We start from the raw sequence: 22,446 nt of genomic DNA, 5'->3' as shown, positions 1-22,446 counted from the left end.
TTTCCACTAATGAATTTGATGGCAGGAGGTGGCTGAGAGGCCTTAAGGGGAGCTTTAAAGCTGACATCAGATATGAATGTTCTTGTCCTTTTTTGAATACATTAGTGCCTAGATTGGAGGGGAAAAAGCACTTTAAAGTATAAAAGAAATGTTGGTCAGATCAGTCTTATTTTCGTAGTCAGCCTCCCTGTTAGGTGATCAGGTAGGAGGATTTGCCCAACTGGTGCACTGGAGACAGAGAGGGCCAAGGTACATTTCACAGTGGTTTATTTGAACTCCTTATTTTTTTAAATTAGGGGAAATCAGCATATGACCTGGCTCTTGGTGATGAGTATTCCAGCTGCAAGATTGCCAATTAGAGTGATTCAACAGACCATGACTCATATCCATCGGGTCAAACACCCTGTGTCCTTGAAATCAGGTTTCCCCGTATTTAGTAGAGGACTTTTAAAAACCGCACTGACTTGAATATACGTATGTGTATATGGGGGGGTAGTGTTATTCATTTTATTTATCATATGGTCACAGTACCTCTAATTTTTAAAGACAGTCATTAAGCACTATGAGGTGTTTGAGATTTTACTCTATTTTTAAGCAAACATGTTTGCCAGCCACAGTTTCATGGTGTGAGCAGAAGATGCAAGACTCTTGTGTCAGAGAAAAAGGACTTTATTACTCACAAGAAATAGTAGCCAGAATATTTGCACTCACACTGGTTCCCTGAGCTCCAGTTACCCCTGGGGAATGTGGAGAGGGCCAGGTGGCACTTGAACATGAAGTAGATGAGTTACAGGAGGAGGACCCTAACTGCTTAGGGAATCCAAATCTTGTATGATGAGCATTCCACTAGAGGAGTTCTGGTATACCTCCCAAACAGTCTGCAATGCAGGAAGTATGGAAGGAAGACTTGATAGGGCTTTCTGTGTGCCAGAAACCCTGCAAAGCATTTTATGGTTAACCATTATAAGGATTCTGTGAGTCAAGCATTTCTGCTCCCATTTTTTGTATAGAAGAATGAAGGCTTAGAGAAGTGTTTGTTGAACTTGTTTCCCAAGTGGATATGGATAGTAAGTGGCAGAGCTGGCATTCTTGTCCAGTTCTGTCTGACCCCTAAGTACACATTCATTTCACAAAATCAAATTGTCTCCATTTCTGAATATCGCTTGCTGTCTTATATATATATATATATATATATATATATATATATATATACATATATATATATATACATATATATATATGTATATATATATATATATATTTTTTTTTTTTCCAAAAGCCCATGAGGTTACTGTCAAAAACCATGTCATGTTTCATACCCATACTACTTAGAAGGATTTCAGTTACTCTTTCTCTCTTACTTCAGGAATGTCATGTCTGACTTCCCTATGATGTGCATGTTCATATAATAGCTCAGCTGGATGCCATTAGCCCTTTCTCTCCTAGAATTTAGGCATAGTATATTGTTATATGGTGGCAGACAGTTTTATTCCCATTTTCCTTAATGTTTTTTAATCCATAAATTTAAAGACCAGCTTACAAAACAGAGGACTTTATTTAAATGTTTTTCATAACTGACTTTTTAATATACTTTCATGTGAGAATTTGAATAGCAACAGATATACTATTAAAGAGACTTGATACACATTGTTTTAATTTAATTTATTTTAAATCCAATAATCGTAATGAGATACAATGGATGGCTGAAGTGAAATATGAAAAATGAAATAAAATTCTTTCAAATGAGTTGGCTACATGTTCTCTGAATGAACATTTGGCTCAATATTTCCCTCTAGCAACTCACAGCTACAATTTAGTAAGTAACTGCTGTGATGTGCTGAGGACCACATATTAAAGTCAACACTATCCTATTGGTAGACCTGAAATTTCTGTTACTACTTTGAAAGAAGTCTCCAAAAGTTACCTTCCAAATATACTTTTTGAGGAAAATGTAGTATCAGCTATTGCCACCTTACTTCAAAATGGTTTATTGTTGCTACCTGGCAAAAGGCCAAGAGAATGCAACAAAGAGCAGTTGTGTTTTGTGTTAGGAGGGGAAATGGAATGATCAGATAGTCCTGGATGGAGTATCAGAACAGGGACGAAGAGATGATAAGAGCAGGGCTTTAGGTTTCTGGTAGATCCTTGGTAACTGGGTGGGGTGTGGGGGTTAGATGGCTGGCCAAAAAGACAAGCAGTAAAAAATACAAGGAAGACGCATTTGCTTACTTTATAATTTAGAGGTTGGCACATGGGTATGATAACTTCTAGCATCTGGTCTAGTGTCTTCTATAAGTGAGAAAGAGTAGAGTGATAGCAAAATTATTAAGATGACCATTTTAGAATTTCCTATCTCCCTAAGTATTATTCTGCAGTCAGAAAATGTAAATGCTTTGAGTATTTGGCATGACATCCTTTTATTAATTTTGCATGGGTCATTTCAACAGAAATGCATGTATTTTTTAAATAACAAGAAACGCATTTGAAGCCTTTAAGAAACATATTGAACTTAGATTTATTGAAGTATGATGGCTAGTACAGCCAGATTTGCCAGGGAATTATAGATGAGAACTTATGAAATACTTCAAGAAGGTTATTTATGTTGAAATTTGTCCCAGACTACAAAGTCCTGCCTTGTTCTGTGATCCTGTTTTGCCAAAGGCAAAACAGTTTCTGAACATAGGCAGGGAGGTATCCTGACCTATAATACAAATTGGTGTCTTTAGTAAAAGCCTTACCTTGAGCTAGAAAGTTATTTGATGACTAAATCTAGATATAGTAGCTTTAAAACGTGAGAATAATATAGGGGATAATAATCAGCTCACACTGTATTGTGATTGTGCTGCCGAATGCCCACATGAATACAAGAAACACAAGCCAAGGACACACATATTATGATGCTCTAGGGCAAAGTGATTTCTAAGAAGATGAAATACTGGTTTTTTATTCCATAATTTTTCTGCAAGTCCTAATATTTCAAATAAAAGTAGGCGGTATGTGTGTTATATGAAAGATTGAGAGAGAGAGAGAGAGAAGGTGGGAGGAGACCACTCTAAGATATGGAGATCTTATTTGTTTTCAACATTTCTGATGTTCAGTTTTCCTTAAATATCAATGTGTCCATTAAACCGATAGCACTTATTTTCATCATGAAGAGCCATTATTAAATCATGGTGCATGTTACAGTCAATGGCATCATAGGATCGAGGAAATGGTTAATATGTAAGATCAATAGCTTCTAGATATTATCTATATCACATATATGGTTATATAGAATATCTCCTCCCTGGGCACTCTGGTTAAAGTAACCATGTTTTCTAACCCTATTTCATAGCACCACACAGGAATTTCATGTTGGAGAAAAGGGCAACACTCAGCTCACACACAGAATCCAACCAAGGTGTATCAGACGTGTATACACTGGAGAAGAAAGAGGCAGCGCAGGAAGGTGAACTTCCCCAGCACCGGGATGCTGACACAACGGAAGAGAAAGGGGAGGCAGCAACGTGGGAAAAAGCAAGGGTTGATGAGGTTCCCTTGGGGGAGGGGAAGCCAACAGCAGAGCAGCCAGCATTAATAGAACAATTTGCAGAGGAAAGAGAGCTCCCTCAGAGCAGAGCGAGTGGGGCTGAGGCAGAAGCTGAAGGGGAAGAGGAGTTAAGCCCTAGAGGGATAGAAGCCACCAGAGCCTCTGGAGGTGTGAATGAAGATGAGGCTCTTGAAGAGGCAGCCTTGTTGCCAACAGTGCTGGAGACTGAGAAGGCAGCTGCTGAGGGGGAGTGGGGCTCCCAGAAAACAGTGCTTGCAAGTGACGCAGCTCTGGACTCAGAGCGTATGCAGGAGGCCGAAACCCTGAGGGAGGCAGAGGAGAGAGAGGCTGAGAGAGCGGAGGTCGTGAGCTCAGCAGGGTCTGGAAAGCCTGAGGTGGTGACTAGGGAAGAGCAAGCATCTGCAGACCTAGAGGACCTGGGAGCCGAGGGAGATGCTGCCTCTGAGAGAGAAGGTGGTTCAGTAGAGGCAATGCTTGGGGGAGAAGAACCAGCCGAAGAGAGGAAGGCAGCCATGGGACCAGGGACAGTCTTGAGCTCCTCAACTTCGGAGAAGGCTGAGGCAGCCCGGATGGGGCTTTCGGAGACCACCCTGAAAGATGCGGAAAGGGAGGAGGTTGGGACGGAGGCAGAATCTAATAAAGAAGATGACAGGAAAGAAATGCTACCCGGGGCATTAAGTGTAGCAGAAGAAAGGAAGAAAGCTGAGAGGCCAGAATCCTCTCTGGAGGAAACTGAATCTGAGAGGGAAGAGGTGACAGGGGCAAATGCAGGGCAGGGTGAGCAAAAGTTTAAAGGGGAACGGCAGGAAACCTCGAAGGAAGTGAGATCTGAGGAAGAGACACAAGTCTCCCAGAATGAAGTGGAGTGTGATGCGGAGGGTGAAGCCCCCATCACGGGGTTGGAGTTGACTGAAGACGTAGGGCTGCAAGGAGGAGATTCACTAAGAGAGAGGGTGGAGACCATGTTTGAGGGGTCACCTGGATATGAGGGGTCACTGGAAAACACAAGTGCTCTGAGCAAAGAGGAAGGAGGGGAAAGACTGAGAGAACCCCAGGACCCAGAGCACAAAGGCAGAGCTGAGCTGCTCCCCAGGGAGAACGGGGCTCCCTCGGGGCAGGACCAAGGGCCAGGCCCTGAGGGGAAGGCTGTGTTAGAAGCTCCTGAAACTGAACAAGCAGGAAAGGAGCAAGCGCCGGAGGCAGAGATCACAGCCACGGGTGAGGCCCAGGAGCAGGCAGCCAAGGATCAAGATGGCCTCAAGGGACTGGAAGCTGGGGATGAAGAAGGGTCTTTGCAAAGGCAGCAAGGAGCAGGGGTCACAGCGATGACCCAAGATGTTTCTGAGGAAGATTCCATGATGGCACAAAAGCTGAGTGAAGAAGCTATGGATGAGGAGGCAGATAAAGAGTGCGCTCCGGAGACAGGAGTGAAGAGGCACGGGGACACAGAGGGGGATGGGAGCTGGCAAGTTGGAGCCGTGGTGGCTGAGGAAGTTCTCCACCAAGAAGACGACACTGCAGGAACGGCTGCAGAGCAGAGGGAGGTGTTGGCAGATTTGAAGACAGCTGAGGGGAAAACAGAGGCAAATAAAGCCTCCTCCCCGTCAGATGTTGCTGGCAAGGAAACTTGGCACCAAGTGGAGGGGTTACTAGGGAAACCAGCAGCTGCTGAGAAGGTGGTGGCAGAGGAAAGAGCTCCGAGTAGGGAGGAGGTGCCGGGGACTTGGGTACCAGAGGCTGAGGAGGGGGCTCCACAAGAACCTTCAGACCCGGGAGGGAAGGCCCCACAGCTAGGGCAGGATCCAGAGGGCCGGGGAGTCGAAACCATGCAGCGGGCAGAGCCCGTGGGAGAGGAGGCTGGCCCGGGGAGCTGTGAAGATGGGCAGGAGTTGGGTGCAGCTCAAGAATTCAGCCCAGGAATGTCCCGAGGGAGAGAGTCAGAGCCTAGGAGAGACAGTCTACAGGGCCTGCAAACGCTCCCTGTAAAACCTGATTACACGGAAAGCCAAGGGAGCCAAGAGCTTACAGTGCAGAGAGAAAAAGAGAACGTGCAAACGCAGATGCCTCCTTGAACAACATGAAGGCCTAAGAGACTTTGGGGCAGAAGGTGAGTTTAAGCCCGCTCTGTTTGCAGGATTTAACAGATTCCCCACCTGAGAATCCCTCCCCTTTGGTCAAGCTCAAACCTTCATCTGTCCCTGCATATACCTGTACCCAGCAGTGTCAATTCTCAAGGCTATACTGCTTAGCCCCCAGCCCCTGAGGACAGGAGCTGGAGAAGGCCAATGTGACGGCGCCAACGTGCACACAGGCACCCACTTCTACCCCTTTTGTACCCCCGAGTCATGTTCTCTGCTCTGCAAGCACAGTTCTCTGAGGAGGTGAAACCCATGTCTCCTTTCCAGGGTCCTGGAGATGAATTAAAGAGAATGGGCCACAGGGACGCACCACAGACCAGAAGAATCAAACTCTATTCCTAAGTTCATTTCCCTTTGAGTGTTTAAAAGGATGGCTGTGATTACTTGCCTTTAAATGGGCCGTATGCCTTCATTTCTGCAGTTTTTGTGAAGTTTAATATACATAGAGCATAAATTATAAAATATGAAAAATATATACACATTATAAAAATATATGTAAAATATTACAGATTGTAATTAAAGGCTAAAATTATTTTTAGCATTTCCTGTATTCCTGCTATTTCCCTGATGCCGTCTTATTCTCAGTGCCTAGTTTCTACTATCCTGAGAGATTTTACACATCGTTCTGTCCTTTTTATTATTTTTCAGGATGTTTGAAAGATGTCTTCTGGAAGACTTAAGACTGGAGAAAGATTCACCCAAGCATCTCACTTTGACTTTGGATTTTTACCTCTTTTTTTTTTTTTTAATCATTTTGCTTGTCTAAGCCGGTTCCCAGTCCAGCAGTGTTGGTCAGTAGCACATTAAACACCTTAAAATTAACTGGATCCTTCTGTAGGACCCTCCTTAGGGGCCGCAGTTTCTAATGGAAGACTGTGAGGCTGTTATGTATTCAACATAGCTAATGTGTCTCTATTCAAATCCAATTGATAGCTTTCAAATGTTTGACTTTTACCAAAGATCACCTGAAAGGCCCAGTCCTCACATCTGGGGTTTGTTTAAACTCCTTTTTATTTATAATCAAATATTAGTTCCGGTTTCATACATTAGAGTTTTATTTAAAGTCTGTGGCTTGGGGCTTTAATGACTTGGTTTGTGAAAATGAGCTCTAAAGGTCCTTCGTGTACACTCAGTACTAAAAATTGCTCCAGCCCTGTAAATCCTTCCAGAAAGGGATTCTATGGCATGTTGATTTACTACACTTATTTATTCATCTTATTTATGCTAGAAGAGTAAAGCGGCAATCTTATTTCAAAATGCCCTTTGTGTTTTTTTGTTTGTTTGTGTTTCTGTAGTTTTGCTTTCTGAGGTAGACTTAACTGCTGGTAGCATTTTGTCCCTGGGGGCCTTATTTATAGGTCCATTCAAATGTAAATCGGAGTAGTAAATAATTAAGCTGACTGAAATGAGTAACAATAATTATAGCAGGTAAATATGGCACATCAGTACACACACCAACATTCTAGACTCTGGATTCTTTGGGTGATGTCATTTGATGGAAAAGAAACTTGGATTAGATTAGTGTGCTGCTCACCTGCCCGAGTTCTGTTATTTCAAACCTGTGAACTAACCTTGCGGGGCATTGTAAATCAACAGTCAGAATCACTTTCTAAATTACCCCTTGATATTACTAGAAATAGTTGTGCATCCGTGTGCCTACTGGGGATTATGATTTCCTTGAAGACGCCTTTGTTCCTATACCAGTACCCTAAAAGGCACATATGTTTGGCCATATTTTCTCCCATGAGGAGATGAACAAAATCTCCTAAAGCAGCAATTCTCCAGCTGGACTACTCATTAGACTTGTGCGGAGCACTTCCGTGAATGATTCAACCCCTGGCCCCCTTCCCTGGAGATGTGGGTTTAATTACTTTTAGATGGGTGTAGGCATCAAGTGTTTTTTTTTGTTTTTTGTTTTTTGTTTTTTTAAATTCAGTTGATTCTACTCTACTACTGTTCTATTCTCCTACTACTATTATGTAGCTAAAATTGAGGGCTGGTGCCTTAAATCATACAATCTAGGCAGATGCCCTATACTCTATGTCCCTAGGGAGCAGGCATGTTGTCTTTTTAGGTATGTTTCATTTTAATAAAGGAGCCCTTGATCCAAGATATAACCTGTGGTTCTCAAAAATGTGGTCCCTTGATGAAGATATCAGCATCACCTGGAACTGTTCCAAGAATACTAATTCCCACCCTGCTCTCACACCTATTAAATTGGAAACGCTGTGGCTGGGGCCTTGCAGTGGGTGTTTAATAAGCCCTCCAGGTAATTCTGATGGACTCTAAAGTCTGGAACTGCTATTGTGGACTCTGGGTTGTACTGAGGATTAATCTCAGGAGGAAAATGGACTGCAGAAGCATTGTGAACTTTCTCTGCCTCTTTCGTTTTCTGTGCCTCTGTTTTTCTCCTTTTCTCTAGGAAAGGGTACTCACTATAAAAGTGATGGATTCAACTTGAAGCTTATTTTTATTAGGACCATAATGATGTGTTTATGACATCTTCCAGCCCCACCCCCCACCAAGAATGAGTGCCTCTCACAGCGCACCACAGATCGCCATGGTCTGTTTTAGGATTAATGGGTGGGTTTCATCTACAGTATATCCGATTTCATTTATTACTGAGCTGCGTTACTGAGGAACTCTCCAGTATTTGTTTCCTAATCTCAACCTCAATGCTATAGAGCACTTTGAATACATAGCACCTTATAAGAAAGATTGTAAACTTGTTAATTCTATTGAAGAATGACTTTTGTACAATGTGCTAAATGGAAATTGCATTGAATTATTTTTATATTTAACACATTTGATCAAAACATTCTGTAACATAATCCTACAATCTGCATGTGGGTTTAAGTGTGAAATTCAGTGTTGTGATATTTCGATTAAATGAATTTCTTTCTCTGCAAATACTATGTTGATAAAACTATTTGTATGTTCAGCTGAACTGATTTTCCCCTCAGTTTCATTATTAAAAGCATAAAGAAACCATACATTTACAAATAAGACATGTGAATGATTCTTTAAAAATAAGACGACTTTGAGATTATCTTCTTTGTCCTTTCCTTATGAATTTAAACTCTATAAAGCAGAGAAAATTTGTCTCACAGGTTGTTTATATCGACTGTCTGAAAACACGTCTGCATTCATACATGTCTTTCCCATACATGGGGTAATGCCAGAGAGGAAAGTTACTACCATTTCCTAAACAAGTAAATACAAGCTCAATAAAGTTAAGTGGTTTGTCTAAAATCATGTTCAGTCTCAGGTCTTCAGACCCCAAACTCCGATGTTCTTCATCTCACACATTATCTTCTAGGAAGAGGTATCGTAAATACATAGCAAGATACTATATGTGCACTTCTAAATGTTTTCATTTGCGGGTCGGAGGAAGGAAAAGACTTGCAAAGAAAGGAAGGGAGGGTGAGTTTAAGGGGGACTTCAAGAGATTCCAGCTATATATTCCCTGTTCTCTTGTACCTCTTTCACCTGGCCACAGGTGTAAGGAAGGAAACTTCTTTTGAAAGATGCATTTAGGGGTGCCTGGGTGGCTCAGTTGGTTAAGCGTCTGCCTTCGGCTCAGGTCATGATACTGGGGTACTGGGACCAAGCCCGCATTTGGCTCCCTGCTCAGTGGGGAGCCTGCATCTCCCTTTCCCTCTGCTGCTCCCCCTGCTTGTGCTCTTGCTTTCTCTCTCTCTGTCAAATAAATAAATAAAATCTTTTTTTTTTTTTTTTTAAAGGTGCATTGGGGTGGTTTAGAAGGGGAAATAACAGATCTCATTAATATATACTGTATCAGAAAGAAGGGAGTTATATTTACAGCTAATCAAAGAATAAGGTAAATTATTTAAATAATTCAAGAGAAAACTGGACAACCAAAGTAAAGGTAGGCAGAATTAGGCTATTTGAAATTTGTTTATTTATTTATCTATCTATTTATTTATTTATTTTAAAGATGTTATTTAGTTGAGAGGGAGAGAGAGGAAATAAGCAGGGAGAGGGAAAGAATTACTCTCCACCAAACAAGGATACTGATAAGGGGTTTGATCCCAGGACCCTGGGATCATGACCCGAGCCAAAGGAAGATATTTAACCAACTGAGCTGCCCAAGTGCCCCTGTAAAAATCTTTTTAAGTTGAGCCTTTTCTGTGGCTTTATAAATTCTTGTGTTATAAATTTAAAGTTGAGTTCCATCATACTTCTAAATCAGTAATTTTGCCACAAATATTGCCCTTGGAAAATGATTGCTTGGGAAAAGAAAAGAAAGCCTTAGAGATTCATCTAATAAGTGAAATATTCCACCAGCTTCAAGGACAGCCCAGGAAAGGCCACTTCTGACCTTGGGCAATATTTCCTTCTAGTCCTCTATACGTACCTGATTGTGTCATTTAAAAAAATCTCCCTGTCAACATGGTCAGCAACAAGAGGTACAAAGGAACAGGGAATAAATATAGTTAGAATTCCTTCAAAGTCACTCTCAAGCTCACTGTTCTTTTTTTGTTCTTTGTTTTTTCCTTCCTCCTAATACCATGCCCTATGATAGGAAAACTATGACAGGTAATATAAATTCTGTCAGATAAAATGCACATTCCTTTTGAGAATACACATTCCTTTTGAAATTCCAGAAGTTTTATCTTGTTTCATAATCTGTGCAACCCTTACAATACTTTGTGATGATGTGATGCCTCCATTTTTCATAGGGAAAATAGAGTACACAGAAGATTCCTGGGACAGAGAGTCTTGTGCCAAAGTCTATTTAAGAACAAGCTCTCTACCTCCTTTGTCAGATCCTTCCTGGTCTTTATTAAATATCTACTTATAACTAAGGTTGTGTTAAGGAAAAAAGTGTAGGAGAAATCTCATACTTGTTCAGAAGCTTGGTACTAAGGTGACGTAGAGATCTTCAAGCTGGTGTGGGTGTATCCCTGAGGGGAAATGAAGCTTTTCAAGGGATTCACTAGCAAGGCTACTTTGCAGGTGTTCAACCATCATATGCATTTATGTCATGAAATGGACCTGAAACTAGTTGCACTCAAGGTCTCCCTTTTGCCAGTCTCTCTTTCTCTCTTAATAATAGGTGTCAACTCTTCATTTACCGACTTACTGTGTTTCCTCCGAGATGTCACACATGATGAACAATGTGAAATATGGTGTAGGTATGGAGCACAGGAATGACCTCGATGACTAGTTAACCAATCCTTCTGCAAGACAAGTGGTTTTCAATTCTTTGTTTTCAAGAAAACTAAAGGAGGTCTTAATTGAGTTTTCAGCTGATAAGATAGTAAAATAATTTTTGGTATTTTATCAGTCTGTGCCTTTTGGTAAATCACAAGGAGGTCAGAGATGACAACTGCAGTACAGTACTTCAAACTTCAACACTTCACACCACTTCTATTCCCATCGATTTATTTATGTGACACGCATAAATACTACCTTTGTACGTCATTACAAATAAAGCAAGATGGAATAGAACTGATGTTCAACACTCTCATTTAGCAGTAAATAATATTTGTTCATACATATACAAACTAATTAAAAATAGAAGTCACCCTCTTAAGAGATGCATTTCTGCTCTTGCTTTTTACAGATAACGATTATCAAAACTTATAATACATGTATGTCGTTTTGGCCAGATGCATATTACTCCTTGTTGTAATGATAGCTTCGTCCAGAAGAAATTTTGTACATAGAAACTTATGTTCATAAGAAAACTTTAAATCAACAAAAAAACCAGACTCTTAACTGTGGAGAACAAACTGATGGTTACCAGAAGGGAGGTGGGGTAGGGGAATGGGAGAAATAGCTGACAGGATTAAGAGTAGACTTATGATGAGCACTGGGTAATGTATAGAGTTGTTGAATCACTATATTATATACCTGAAATTAATATAACACTGTGTGTTTATTATACTGAAAATTTTAGAAGATGTTTACATTTTATTTTTTATTAAAATTTTTAGAGATTGTATTTATTCATTTGACAGAGAGAGGGAGAGAGAGAGAGCAAGCACAAGCATGGGGAGAGGCAAAGGGAGAGGGAGAAGCAGGCTCCCCGCTGAGCAGGGAGCCTGATGCTAGGCTTGATCCCAGGACCCTGGGGGCATGACCTGAGCAGACGCTTAACCAGCTGAGACACCCAGGTGCCCCAAATTTTACTTTATATAACAATTTAGTTACAGACAAGTATGAAAAGGCAATAAAAAAAAAAACTTTCAAACATACAAATACACTACAGTCAGATAAAAATCTGGGGCAAAGTGGAATGGAAATTAAAAAAATAACGTGAGATTTCCTAATGCTAAAGAAGAACTATCATGTACTTTTGAAAATGGCTATCTTAGGTCAAGCTCCTTAAGAAACCTAGAACAGAGATCTATATACAAAAAGTTTACTGGGACCTGTGGCCTTGGGAATATTACTATGGGAGAGTGAGGGAAACTAAATGGGTAGGGAGAGAAGATGGGCCTTGATGTCCTTACCCCTAAGTCTGTAGCCCATCACTTGGGGAGCTTGGGAGCAGCTCTTAGGGCAGAGGGGCCAGGTCTCTGACTTCCCACGGTGGGCCAGTCCCTGATGTTGGCTGTTTCCCCAGGAGAGAGCCTACCTAACCTTTGACTAGGTTGCTCTCTTCAGTCAAAAGCACCTCCCCTACAGAGACTCAGACAAGAGCCCGCAGCAGAGCCCACCCCAGACAGCTGGGGAATCAATGCATTGACTCCGAAGGGGGTAATATGTTGGCACCCCACAGGATCCAGTACATGGATAAAGCTAATATGAAGTTGTGATAACATTTTGATTTCTTTGGACACAGTTAGGAAAGAGACGGAACTGTTTTATCTTAAAACATTCCATTCTATAACATGCTACAAATTAATCTGTAACTACTATTTAAACTTACATGAAAATTTGTAGATGTCAATGAAAAAAATGTGTATGGGGGTTCTGACAGCTTTTTAATGCTTACTCGGTGTTATGTGAGCAAAAATATTTGAAAAGCACTGGTGTAATGGACCAGGTGAATAGCCCGTGGCTGCTGTTTCTCAAGCTGCAAGGCATGGCAGCTGTCATAAATGAGTTGCTAGAATGTTGATTAATGTATAAAGTTTGTTCTGGCTACATACTACTAAAGTGGTCGTCTGTCGGAAAAATAAATGAGTGGGTCATGCAGCTTGGGGTTGCTACAAGGAAAAAATAGAGTCCTAACACAGCATCTGGCTGTTTCCAGGGAAGGAAGAGAGCCCTTGGAGTGTGTCCAAGAACACAGGCAGTCAACAGGGGTACTCGAAGAGCAACTCCATGCTAGAGGGCAGGGGTCAGCAAAGTCTTTCTGTAAAGGAGCAGATACCACACATTTTAGGTTTTATGGGACATAGAGTCACAACTAGTCAATCCTGCCACTTGAGGGCAAAAGCAGCCAAAGACAATATTTAAATGAGTGGGTTGTGTTCCAATAAAACTTAATTTACAGAAGAAAGGTGAAGTACCAGCTTTGGCCTGGGGTCTGTATTTTGTAACCTGTGCCAAAAAGCAATCAGGTAAGTAGTTCTGTAATTCTGTTGACTAATCCTCATTTCCAATATGCCACAGAAATGTTAGTTTTCAAAAATACTCCTTAATCTTAAAAGTTTGGAAAGGACTGGTGTGAGGAACAAATTGCCCTTTAATCCATTCGGTGGAATGAATGATTACAATCTCTGTCTCTCTCTTTTTTCATAATTTTATTTATTTGAGAGACAGAGTGAAAGAGAGAGCACACGCAGGTGGAGGGGAAGAGGGAGAAGACTCCCCGCTCGCAGGGAGCTACGTGGGACTTGATCCCAGGTCCCTGTGATCACGACGCAAGCCAAAGGCAGACGCTAAATCAATGAGCCAGCAAGGCGCGCTCTTTTTAAGACTATTATTAAATCTTAGCCAGGCTTTCAGGCCATCCATCGCCTCCTTCACTGTCTTCTCTGGTACATCTGTTAGGGTGCAAACATGAGATGCTGTGAAGAAGGAAAAAGGAGCTGGAGAGTTCTGACAGTCACACTTCATGTAACACGGGCTGACTGGTTCTGCAATAGAATGTCAGCTCCAGGAGAGATGAAACGTGCTCTGTTCTGGCACCCGTTCAATTCGCTGTGCCAAGAACATGGTCTGGCACACGGCACATGCTCAATTAATACCTGGTCGATGAATGACTACATGAATGAAAACAGGTGAAAATAATGTTGTTATAGGGGGTCCTGAAAATTTTTAAGTCCGCATTCAGTTGATGTTGATAAGATATAGGAAGTATCTGAATTTGTTGACTGAAGAGAAAATGACATTTCCATAAAACTTTGGAGGTAATAGGGACACTGGAGATTGAAGACTCTACCATTTCCTTTGTAGATACCAGGCTGAGAAAGCAGTGGCCCAGGAGGTCTGAGGATCGGGCTCCACGTGGGTTAGGGGACGAGACAGGATTAGAAATCTTGCTTTTGGTCTACAGCCTATTTCGCTTGACAGTGCTGCTGCTTGTCAGATTTTCTTTTTAGAGAAGCAAAAATCCTAATTTCTAATCAAATTCATTCTCTCACACTTGGTGGGTTGTTTTTGTTTCGTTCTTAGGATCGCTAACTTAGTTCTTGCTTTTGCAGTTTTCAGATGCAGTGCAGGTGAAATATTTTGGTTGTTTGGATTATAGATGTCTCTAAGGTTTGCCATTACCTGTTTGTAACCCCTACTGACAATGCAAGTGTTTATAGTTAGAGACAGCAGAAATCCCACATACTAGTTTTCTTAATACACACACACCACCCCCCCAACACACACACAGGTCGTGAATTAATTTAAAGAAAGTCTCTGATTATGAACAATCTCCCCACTGAACTAGTCATAATGTTAGTGGCTGCCTACTTAGCACAGAATTCCACAGTAGAATTCAGCAAATTACCACCTTTCTAAGCATATACAAATTGACTTAACAAACTCAAATCTAAATCTCTGGTTTTCCATTTTAGCTGCACATAAGAATTCTCCTGAGGAAATTCTTTAAATCTCTGAGGGTGAGAGTTAGGCATCAGGACTTTAAAAAATACCTCCACAGGTGATTAATACATGTAGTCAAGGTTTTTCACCAGAGACTTCAAGTCTGAATAACTCCTGATTTGAAAAAGTAGTCTGTCAATATGATTTCAGAAACCTAATTTAACAGGTTTAATACAGCTTTGCACATTTTGCTTTTATACTATTTTACTAATTTTATTCTTTTGCTCATTAAGCCTCATAACGCTGTGAGGAAGGTACTATTAGCCCCATTTTATAGATGTTGAGACTGAGACACAAAAAGGTGAAGTGAAGTGACATATTCAAGTCACAGAGCTAGGAAGTGTCCCAGTTAGGATTGAACCCAGAAGGAAATGGTTCTATCTGCAGTAGGAATTCTCAACGTTTATCTTGCATTAGAATCTCCTGAAGGGCTGATTAAATTAGAATTTGCTAGAGTTTCCCATTCAGTTTGCAGGGCACATGATAGTTTGCATTTCTAACAAGTCCCCATACGATGCTGATGTTGCTGGCCTGGGGACCAGACTCTTGAGAATGTGCAGTTCAAACTGTGTTCTAGAAAGCCTGCCAGGCAGGGGATAACAGATGTGCACAGAAGTGTGAGGACCCCTGTTCTCAAAGGTTCTTAGCTTGGGCTGCACATTAGGGTCTACTGGGAAGCTTCAAAAAGTCCGGATGCCAGGCTGCACCCCCCGACCATTAGCACCACCAGGGAGTGGACCCAAGACCAGTGCTTTCTAAAGCTTCCCATGCAGCTAGGGTAGAGAATCACTGCTTCAGAGTCTTAGCTGCAACATCATAACCTGCCCTCCGCGTGGAGTTGAGGGCTTCCAAAACACAGTACCGCCACAGTTACAATAATAATGCTGGTTGTGGTGAGCCGCCCAGGTGATGTACAGAAGAATGGAGTCTCTCTATTGTACACTGGAAATTAATAAAATATTCTTGGTTAACTAGAATTAAAATTAAAAAAAAAAAAAAAAAGAATGATTCTGGGATCATTTCTCTGTCATCTGGGAGGAAATTCTACTCTCTTAGGCTCCAAGATGCTTATAAATGTCCTCCCCTTCATCATGGAGGCCCCTTCCAGAGGAGAATGTTTCTCCTTCAATCATCAGATGCTGCTGTTTTCAGGTCATAACCTCCCTTTGCAAACTATAAGACCTGTGAACCTGAGTCTGGGAGCATTTGTGACTGGGTTAGCTTCTGGTCAGCCATTACATGTTAAGTGGCATCTTGCAACTGAGAGAGGGGAACTCATGGCCATTTCTAGCTTATGTATCTCCTGAGATTCCGTGTGAGATGGTTGTGCACCCCGAGCCACCTAAACCAACGGATCCCCAGTACTCTGAGCACCTCTAATCAGTATGATAAAGAGCTCCACACTTGTCCAGTCCACACCTGAAAGAACAAGTGCTTCAGCTGATCCTAACGGATTGGGCAAGGGACAGATCACCCTGCCTCCCAAAAGTTATTATGTCCGGGGAAATCAGGGTACAATATAAACAAGAATGGTTTGAAGAAAACCAATGAAGAGAAAAAGAAATCAGGTAAGGGTAGCCTGAGGGAAAGAGATAGAAAGAGACAGAGGGAGTCTGGATTATACCTTGCTGGTATGTAATAATTTGGACTCACGGGACATTATCACACAGACCTTGCATTGTTCTCATGAAGTAGAACCTAGTAGCAAACAGAAGAAAATAGGGCAGGTCTTTTAATTCCTATTTTATGGAGGAGCCAAAAGCTCTGAAATTTTTCAACTTTTCTGTTCCTAAGTGTGGCATTCTGTGTTGTCTCTTCAGAGCTGCCTGCCAATTCTTTTATTTATCTGTCTAATCTTCTTCTTAATGCATCACTGAGTTTGTGCTTTCTACAATTTTGTCCTTAAAGTTGTATTTAGTCTTTAATCCAAATTTACCTGTTCATTTTCAATGATCGCATGTTGTTAGCTAAGTTTTTCCTAATTCATGTCATTTTGTTTTAAAAATTTAAGTATTTTATGTGTAGTTATTTTCTATTATGAAATAGAGTCTTCTAATAGTGAGCATCCCTGGCAGTCTGGATCTACAGATTGTTATTTCTGCTGACTTTCATTCATACTGGTCTGTTTCTCATTTGTTGGTGAATATTGAGTTAATCTTAATTTGTGAATAATTCTCTCGGGATCCAGTTCAATGTGCCAGTCTTCAATAAATTTTCCCCTCGAGTGGACTCCAGGCTTAATCTCCAATTTCAGTTCTAATATTCCATCGCTCTCAGGGCAAACTTGCTCTTCCCTTGTGCTTACCCAGATCACTGATGGTTTTAGCTCACTTTTTAATTGTTTTTTTTTTTTTTTTTTTAAAGATTTTATTTATTTACAGAGCCGGAGAGAGCATGAGAGAGCAGCAGGAGAGGGAGAAACGGGCTCCCCACTGAGTAGGGAGCCCAATGTGGGGCTCGATCCCAGGACCCTGAGTAGAAGGCAGGTGCTTAAAGGGCTGAGCCACCAAGGTACCCCTAGTCTACTTTTATAAAAAGAGTTTCCTTAGTCCTTGCAGGTTTAGCAGTAAAGTAAAAAAATAAGTTTTTTTTTTTTTTTTAAGATTTTATTTATTTATTTATTTATTTGACACAGAATGGGAATACAAACAGGGGCAGTGGGAGAGGGAGAAGCAGGGACCCAGTGCGGGGACCTTGGGATCATGACCTGAGCTGAAGGCAGATGCTTAACGACTGGGCCACCCAGGTGCCCCTAAGTTGTTTTTTTTTTTTTTTTTAAAGATTTTATTTATTCCTTTGACAGAGAGGAGAAAGTAGCAGGCAGAAGCGGGGGGAGAAGCAGGCTCTCTGCTGAGCAGGGTGCCCGATGTGGGGCTCAATTCCAGGATCCCAGGATCATGACCTAAGCTGAAGGCAGACACTTTAACCAACTGAGCCACCCAAGTGCCCCCCAAATTAAGTTTTATGCAGGATCGACTTGTATTGTAGCAGGAAAACTGTAGGCATTGAGTCTTCAAAGTAATTACATCATTTAATTATAAAGTAAGAGTAAAGGTGCCTAATAAACAATATTTTTTCAAATATTCATAGGCACAAGTTCCCCCAAATAAGGTTTGGATTGACTATGAAGGCACCAGCAGTTGAGACTAAACTTTTCAACAGCTAAAACTTCTTAAACGATGGTTTAACACAACCGTCTTAAAATGGTTAGGAAGAGATTTTAAAATGGCAGTGCATTTGTTATTGGTATTTAACAGTGCAGTGCTCTGTTTAGTGGCACTTAAAATAGTAAGGATCTTGTTGGTGGTATTTCTTCCCATATTTCAACTCCAAGGAAGAGTCCATATGTGGGTCATGGAAACAACTAGGTTGTATGAAACTTTAGAAAAGCAAGGATTTACATAGTTACATATTCTATCTTCTGAACACCTCCTTTGTCAATTGTTGTCACTCTCTTCTAGTTTGTCCCCTGAGGCTGGTGGAATAAGGGCTCCAGCCTCTTTCTATTTAGAAGTGAGTACCAGGCCCCTAAAAAGAGGGGGGAAGGTCAATGTCCATTTCTGGGTTTTGAATCAGTCCTACAGTTAAGTATAAGATGTTCCATTGGAGGAAGCTAGGTGAAGATTATACAGGACCTCCCTGTACTCAATTTTTTTTTTTTAAAGATTTTATTTATTTATTTGACAGAGACAGAGATCACAAGTAGGCAGAGAGGCAGGCAGAGAGAGAGAGGAGGAAGCAGGCTCCCTGCTGAGCAGAGAGCCCGATGCGGGACTCGATCCCAGGCCCCTGGGACCATGACCTGAGCCGAAGGCAGAGGCTTAACCCACTGAGCCACCCAGGGGCCCCCTTGTACTCAATTTTTGCAAATTCCTGTGAACTGACCATTATCTAAAATAAAAAGTTAAAGATATAGCAGACTGGAAACTCGAGTAAGGCCTGGAGGCAAAGGGGTGTAAAGGAAGAGATCGTGCCTGTCTCCCACCAGCCCTAACAGAGTGGGAAAAGAGGACTCTTTGTGGCCACTCATGGTTTATCCTAGTTCTCCAAACGTATCATGGGCTGGAGCCCTAACTCGGGATAGCAGACATCATTTGCTGGCTATGAGATCCCTGAGTGACCTTGCAGGGTGACAAGCCCCTGCATGAGGGTATAGAAAACCGGTCCTCTTCTTGGAGACCCAAGTAATGGCTCCCTTCAGATGTTATGTTGATAATTATTAATGCTATGTTTACAAATAAACACTACAAATTCGCACCACGGGAAAAATGAACTCTGTGGAGTCTACCAAAATAGAGGAAACATGCCTTTTACGGCAGATTGTTTAAAGTTATAAGGGGGTAAGGGAGGGCCCGTTTTTAACCAGGTTAAGAACATAAACAACATTTGTGAGCATTTATAAACACTCCTGTTTGTTGTGGTTCTGATGGATTGCAGTGTGTGCTTATGGTAAGAGGGAGGAATCATTTTCGATACAGTAGTAGACATTTGATAGGAAAATTGCAAATAAGGAGGTGTCTCTCTGTGATTCTTGAGCTGTATTAATATTTTACAGCAATTAACAGCTTAATGGATAGGGTGGGAAAAAGGAACAAACTGATTTAGCTTTAGCAAGCAGCTTGAACATTCTCCACCACTATTTTACGTTTTGCAGAATTTCCATTTGTATTAATAACTTATTACTTCTATTAAACATGCATTTCCCCTAAAGCCTAATGTTTCTTCAGTGGAGACCAATTAACTAGGACAGTCTTTCCTTAGCTAGCCAATTATTTTAATTATTAGAATTTTTTAAAAATGTGCTTGCTTTGCATACATTTGACCGGTTGAACTTGCCCCCCAAATGCATTGACTTTGTATTCTAGAAAGTGGAAGGTTTTTGGTGAATATGTGGAAGCCAAAAAAACTTTTAGAGATCTGGGGCTCTGCAGAGCAGTAGACTAACAATCTTTTTTTTTTTTTTTTTTTTTTTAAAGATTTTATTTATTTACTTGACAGACAGAGGTTACAAGTAGGCAGAGAGGCAGGCAGAGAGAGAGGAGGAAGCAGGCTCCCCACTGAGCAGAGAGCCCAATGTGGGGCTTGATCCCAGGACCCTGGGATCATGACCCGAGCCAAAGGCAGAGCTTTAACCCACTGAGCCACCCAGGTGCCCCTAGACTAACAATCTTATGTCCATATGCTATTGCTTTTCGTCCTCTTCTCTACCTTTAATTTGGTGACTTTCCAATCCAGCCCAACCCTTGTTAATGAATTAATTCAGTTTCCTTGTTCTCTTGGTGAAGAAGCCTGGCTTGAAGCATGGGCAGGCAATTCCTGAAACCAGGGCGGACCTAGACTGTAGTAGGTGGGGCTCTATGATGACAAAACTTGAGGGTTTGTTCCCTTATCCTTTTGGGACTGGTACTAAAAGATACATGAAGATCATATTTAACCAGTGTTGAAGAGTTAAAAACCAAAGCAATACAAAGGCATTTCGGTCATTAGACCTCCCTGGGGTGAGGCCAGCTTACACAATAAGAATGAGAAGTACTACAGAGATGGACTTTGTCTGGAAGTTAGTGTCTCTTGGTAACGCCCGGAAGCCAGTCATTTTTATGCAAATGATAGACCTTCCTGAAAGGCGTGTAAAAAGTCGCTTCTGGGTTGCAGAAAGACACTGAACACAAGGGAGTAAAATAAAGACCAGAGATGATGAGATGGCTAAACGGAAACACACTAATAAAGTAGCAAAATGAGTAAGCGGATCTGTGGAATGAGAGAAAGAACAAGAATGGAAAAGGAAGAGGGAAAAGATCAGTTTACAGAAATCTAGGGCAACGGGCCGAAGGTACTAGGACTACTTGTGCCGTGGGTCGGTACTTACACAGGGCCTGATCACACAGCTCAGTACAACGTCTCACATGCAGCAGACTGAACCAGAGTGAAAACGGTGTTAGGTTAATTACAAAAAGAGGCCATGAGCCTGACATGGTTCTAATACTCAGCACCATACGTAGGTAAACCAAAACCCAAGCCTATCCACGGTCTCAAGGTTCAGAAATCAAAACCCAAGAACAATCAATCACAAACAGCCAACTAAGCTTTTCCAAATAAGGTAGCAGCTTAAAGCGGTAGCCAACCCAATAATTTCCTTGCTTTGCTTCAGTGTCTTTTCTATAAAAGTCTTGCTCCCATTTCCTGTCAGTGGAGGGTTCCTAACCACCTCTGGTTTGGTGCTGCCCTATTGGAATAGATTTTCCCTCAAAATAACTCTCGACATTTTTAATATGCCTCACTTTATCTTTTAACAGTAGGGACAACAGGATACTCAAATGGCGCTGAAAGAAACAAGGCTAAAAGGGTGATCTTAGCCTGGCAGTGTCCTGAACTCCTCGGTCATTGGTGAATTCAATCTTATACTAATTGAATTATTCTACAACTACCTATTCCTTCTTTCTACAAACCACTCCTTACTAAGGAGGAACTATTGATCAAAATTCAAATCATTTGCATATTATCTGTCATAGTTTGGTTTTACCGGAAAGCAGACCCTGGGCGAAAGCCCATAAGCCGCTTCCTTCTAGAGTAAATCAATCCCTGGAAGCAGAAATGAGGCAAGAAGCAGGAATGAGGAGGAAAGGAGGGAGAGCCTGCCCTACAGTCTGGTATTGAGCTGGATACTGCTGGGTGCCAAGGGCCACTCTCCAAGTTGTCTTCTGAAGCACTAAGAAGGACTGTGCCTCAGGACAAGGGATTGTGGTGGAGAAAGGAGAAGAATGTATTTCCTGGCTCTGACCTCCCATTGGTCAAAGGTTTCCTCCACAGGTGCACAAGTGTGGGTTAATAGCCAGGTTGAGTTGCAAAGGCCTAGAGACAGAAGGCATCGCTCCCCAGGCAATGAGGGAGGTTCATAGCAGTGATCTGGGAGTTGTGGGGCAGTCGGGAGCCTCCTGCCCCCACAGGAGGTATGGGGTGGTCAGGTTTCCCACAGGAACTTGGTTGTTACGATGGTGGGTGGCTCGCTGGTAAATGGGGTAAATGGCATAGGTAGGCCAAGAAGATCTGAAATGTCAATGGAGAGGTGTGTGTCTAAGACTTGGTCCTCAGAGACACTCGTAATTAAGTGTTTATGTTTAATTTAACTGCATTGCAAATCTGGTTATAATTTTATCCACATTGTGCCTTTTGTGTTATTCTTGCTTTCTTTTTTGTTACCTTTCTTCTTTGTTGCCTTTTTAACCTGACCTTAGGGCTGTCTTATAAACACTTCAATTTTCCCAGCCAAGATCCTTTCATTAGTATCCAGGAAATAAATGATTAGCCCTTGGTGCTTGCTTCATTCCTCTCTCAGTCATGTTACATCAAGCATGGCCGATTGTTATGGAACATTTATCATGTGCCTAGCATGGGGATATGTGCTCTCCATGCACTGTTTTTCTTAATCTTCTCTGTGAGGTAAGAATCACTATATCCACTTTACACATGGGGAATTGGAGGATCAGAGAGACGAACTAACTGGCCCATGAGAGGTCCCATAATGAGGGGTCAAAAACCAGAACAGAACAAAAAACAGAACCCAAGTCTGATTCGAAAGCTCACACCCCGAACCACTCTGCTGGCGCCTCTCAAAGTGTGGTCCCAGGACCGGCAGCGGCAGCAGCAACTCCTGGGAGTTTTGCCAGAAATGCACATTCTTGGGCCCCACTCCAAACCTTCTGAGTCTAAAAACCCTCCAACTGAGGCCCAGAAATCTGTATTTTA

General features: G+C 41.7%; 1 protein-coding gene across 1 annotated transcript in view; it reads left to right on the top strand.

Moving 5' to 3' along the window:
• Window positions 1-8,681, top strand: part of ERICH3 (glutamate rich 3) — a 113,215-nt gene extending 104,534 nt beyond the window's left edge. Inside the window, exons 15-16 of the mRNA XM_059377093.1 lie at window positions 3,335-5,657; window positions 6,337-8,681. Of these exons, the coding sequence (XP_059233076.1) occupies window positions 3,335-5,622 (2,288 nt within the window). The 3' untranslated portion in view covers window positions 5,623-5,657; window positions 6,337-8,681. The remainder of the gene's footprint in view (window positions 1-3,334; window positions 5,658-6,336) is intronic.
• Window positions 8,682-22,446: the final 13,765 nt, after the last annotated feature.

The sequence above is a fragment of the Mustela nigripes genome, chromosome 14 (assembly GCF_022355385.1).
Source record: "Mustela nigripes isolate SB6536 chromosome 14, MUSNIG.SB6536, whole genome shotgun sequence".
NCBI classification, from domain to species: domain Eukaryota; kingdom Metazoa; phylum Chordata; class Mammalia; order Carnivora; family Mustelidae; genus Mustela; species Mustela nigripes.
The sequence above is the reverse complement of the archived record's forward strand: the minus strand, read 5'-3'. Positions and strand labels throughout refer to the sequence as shown.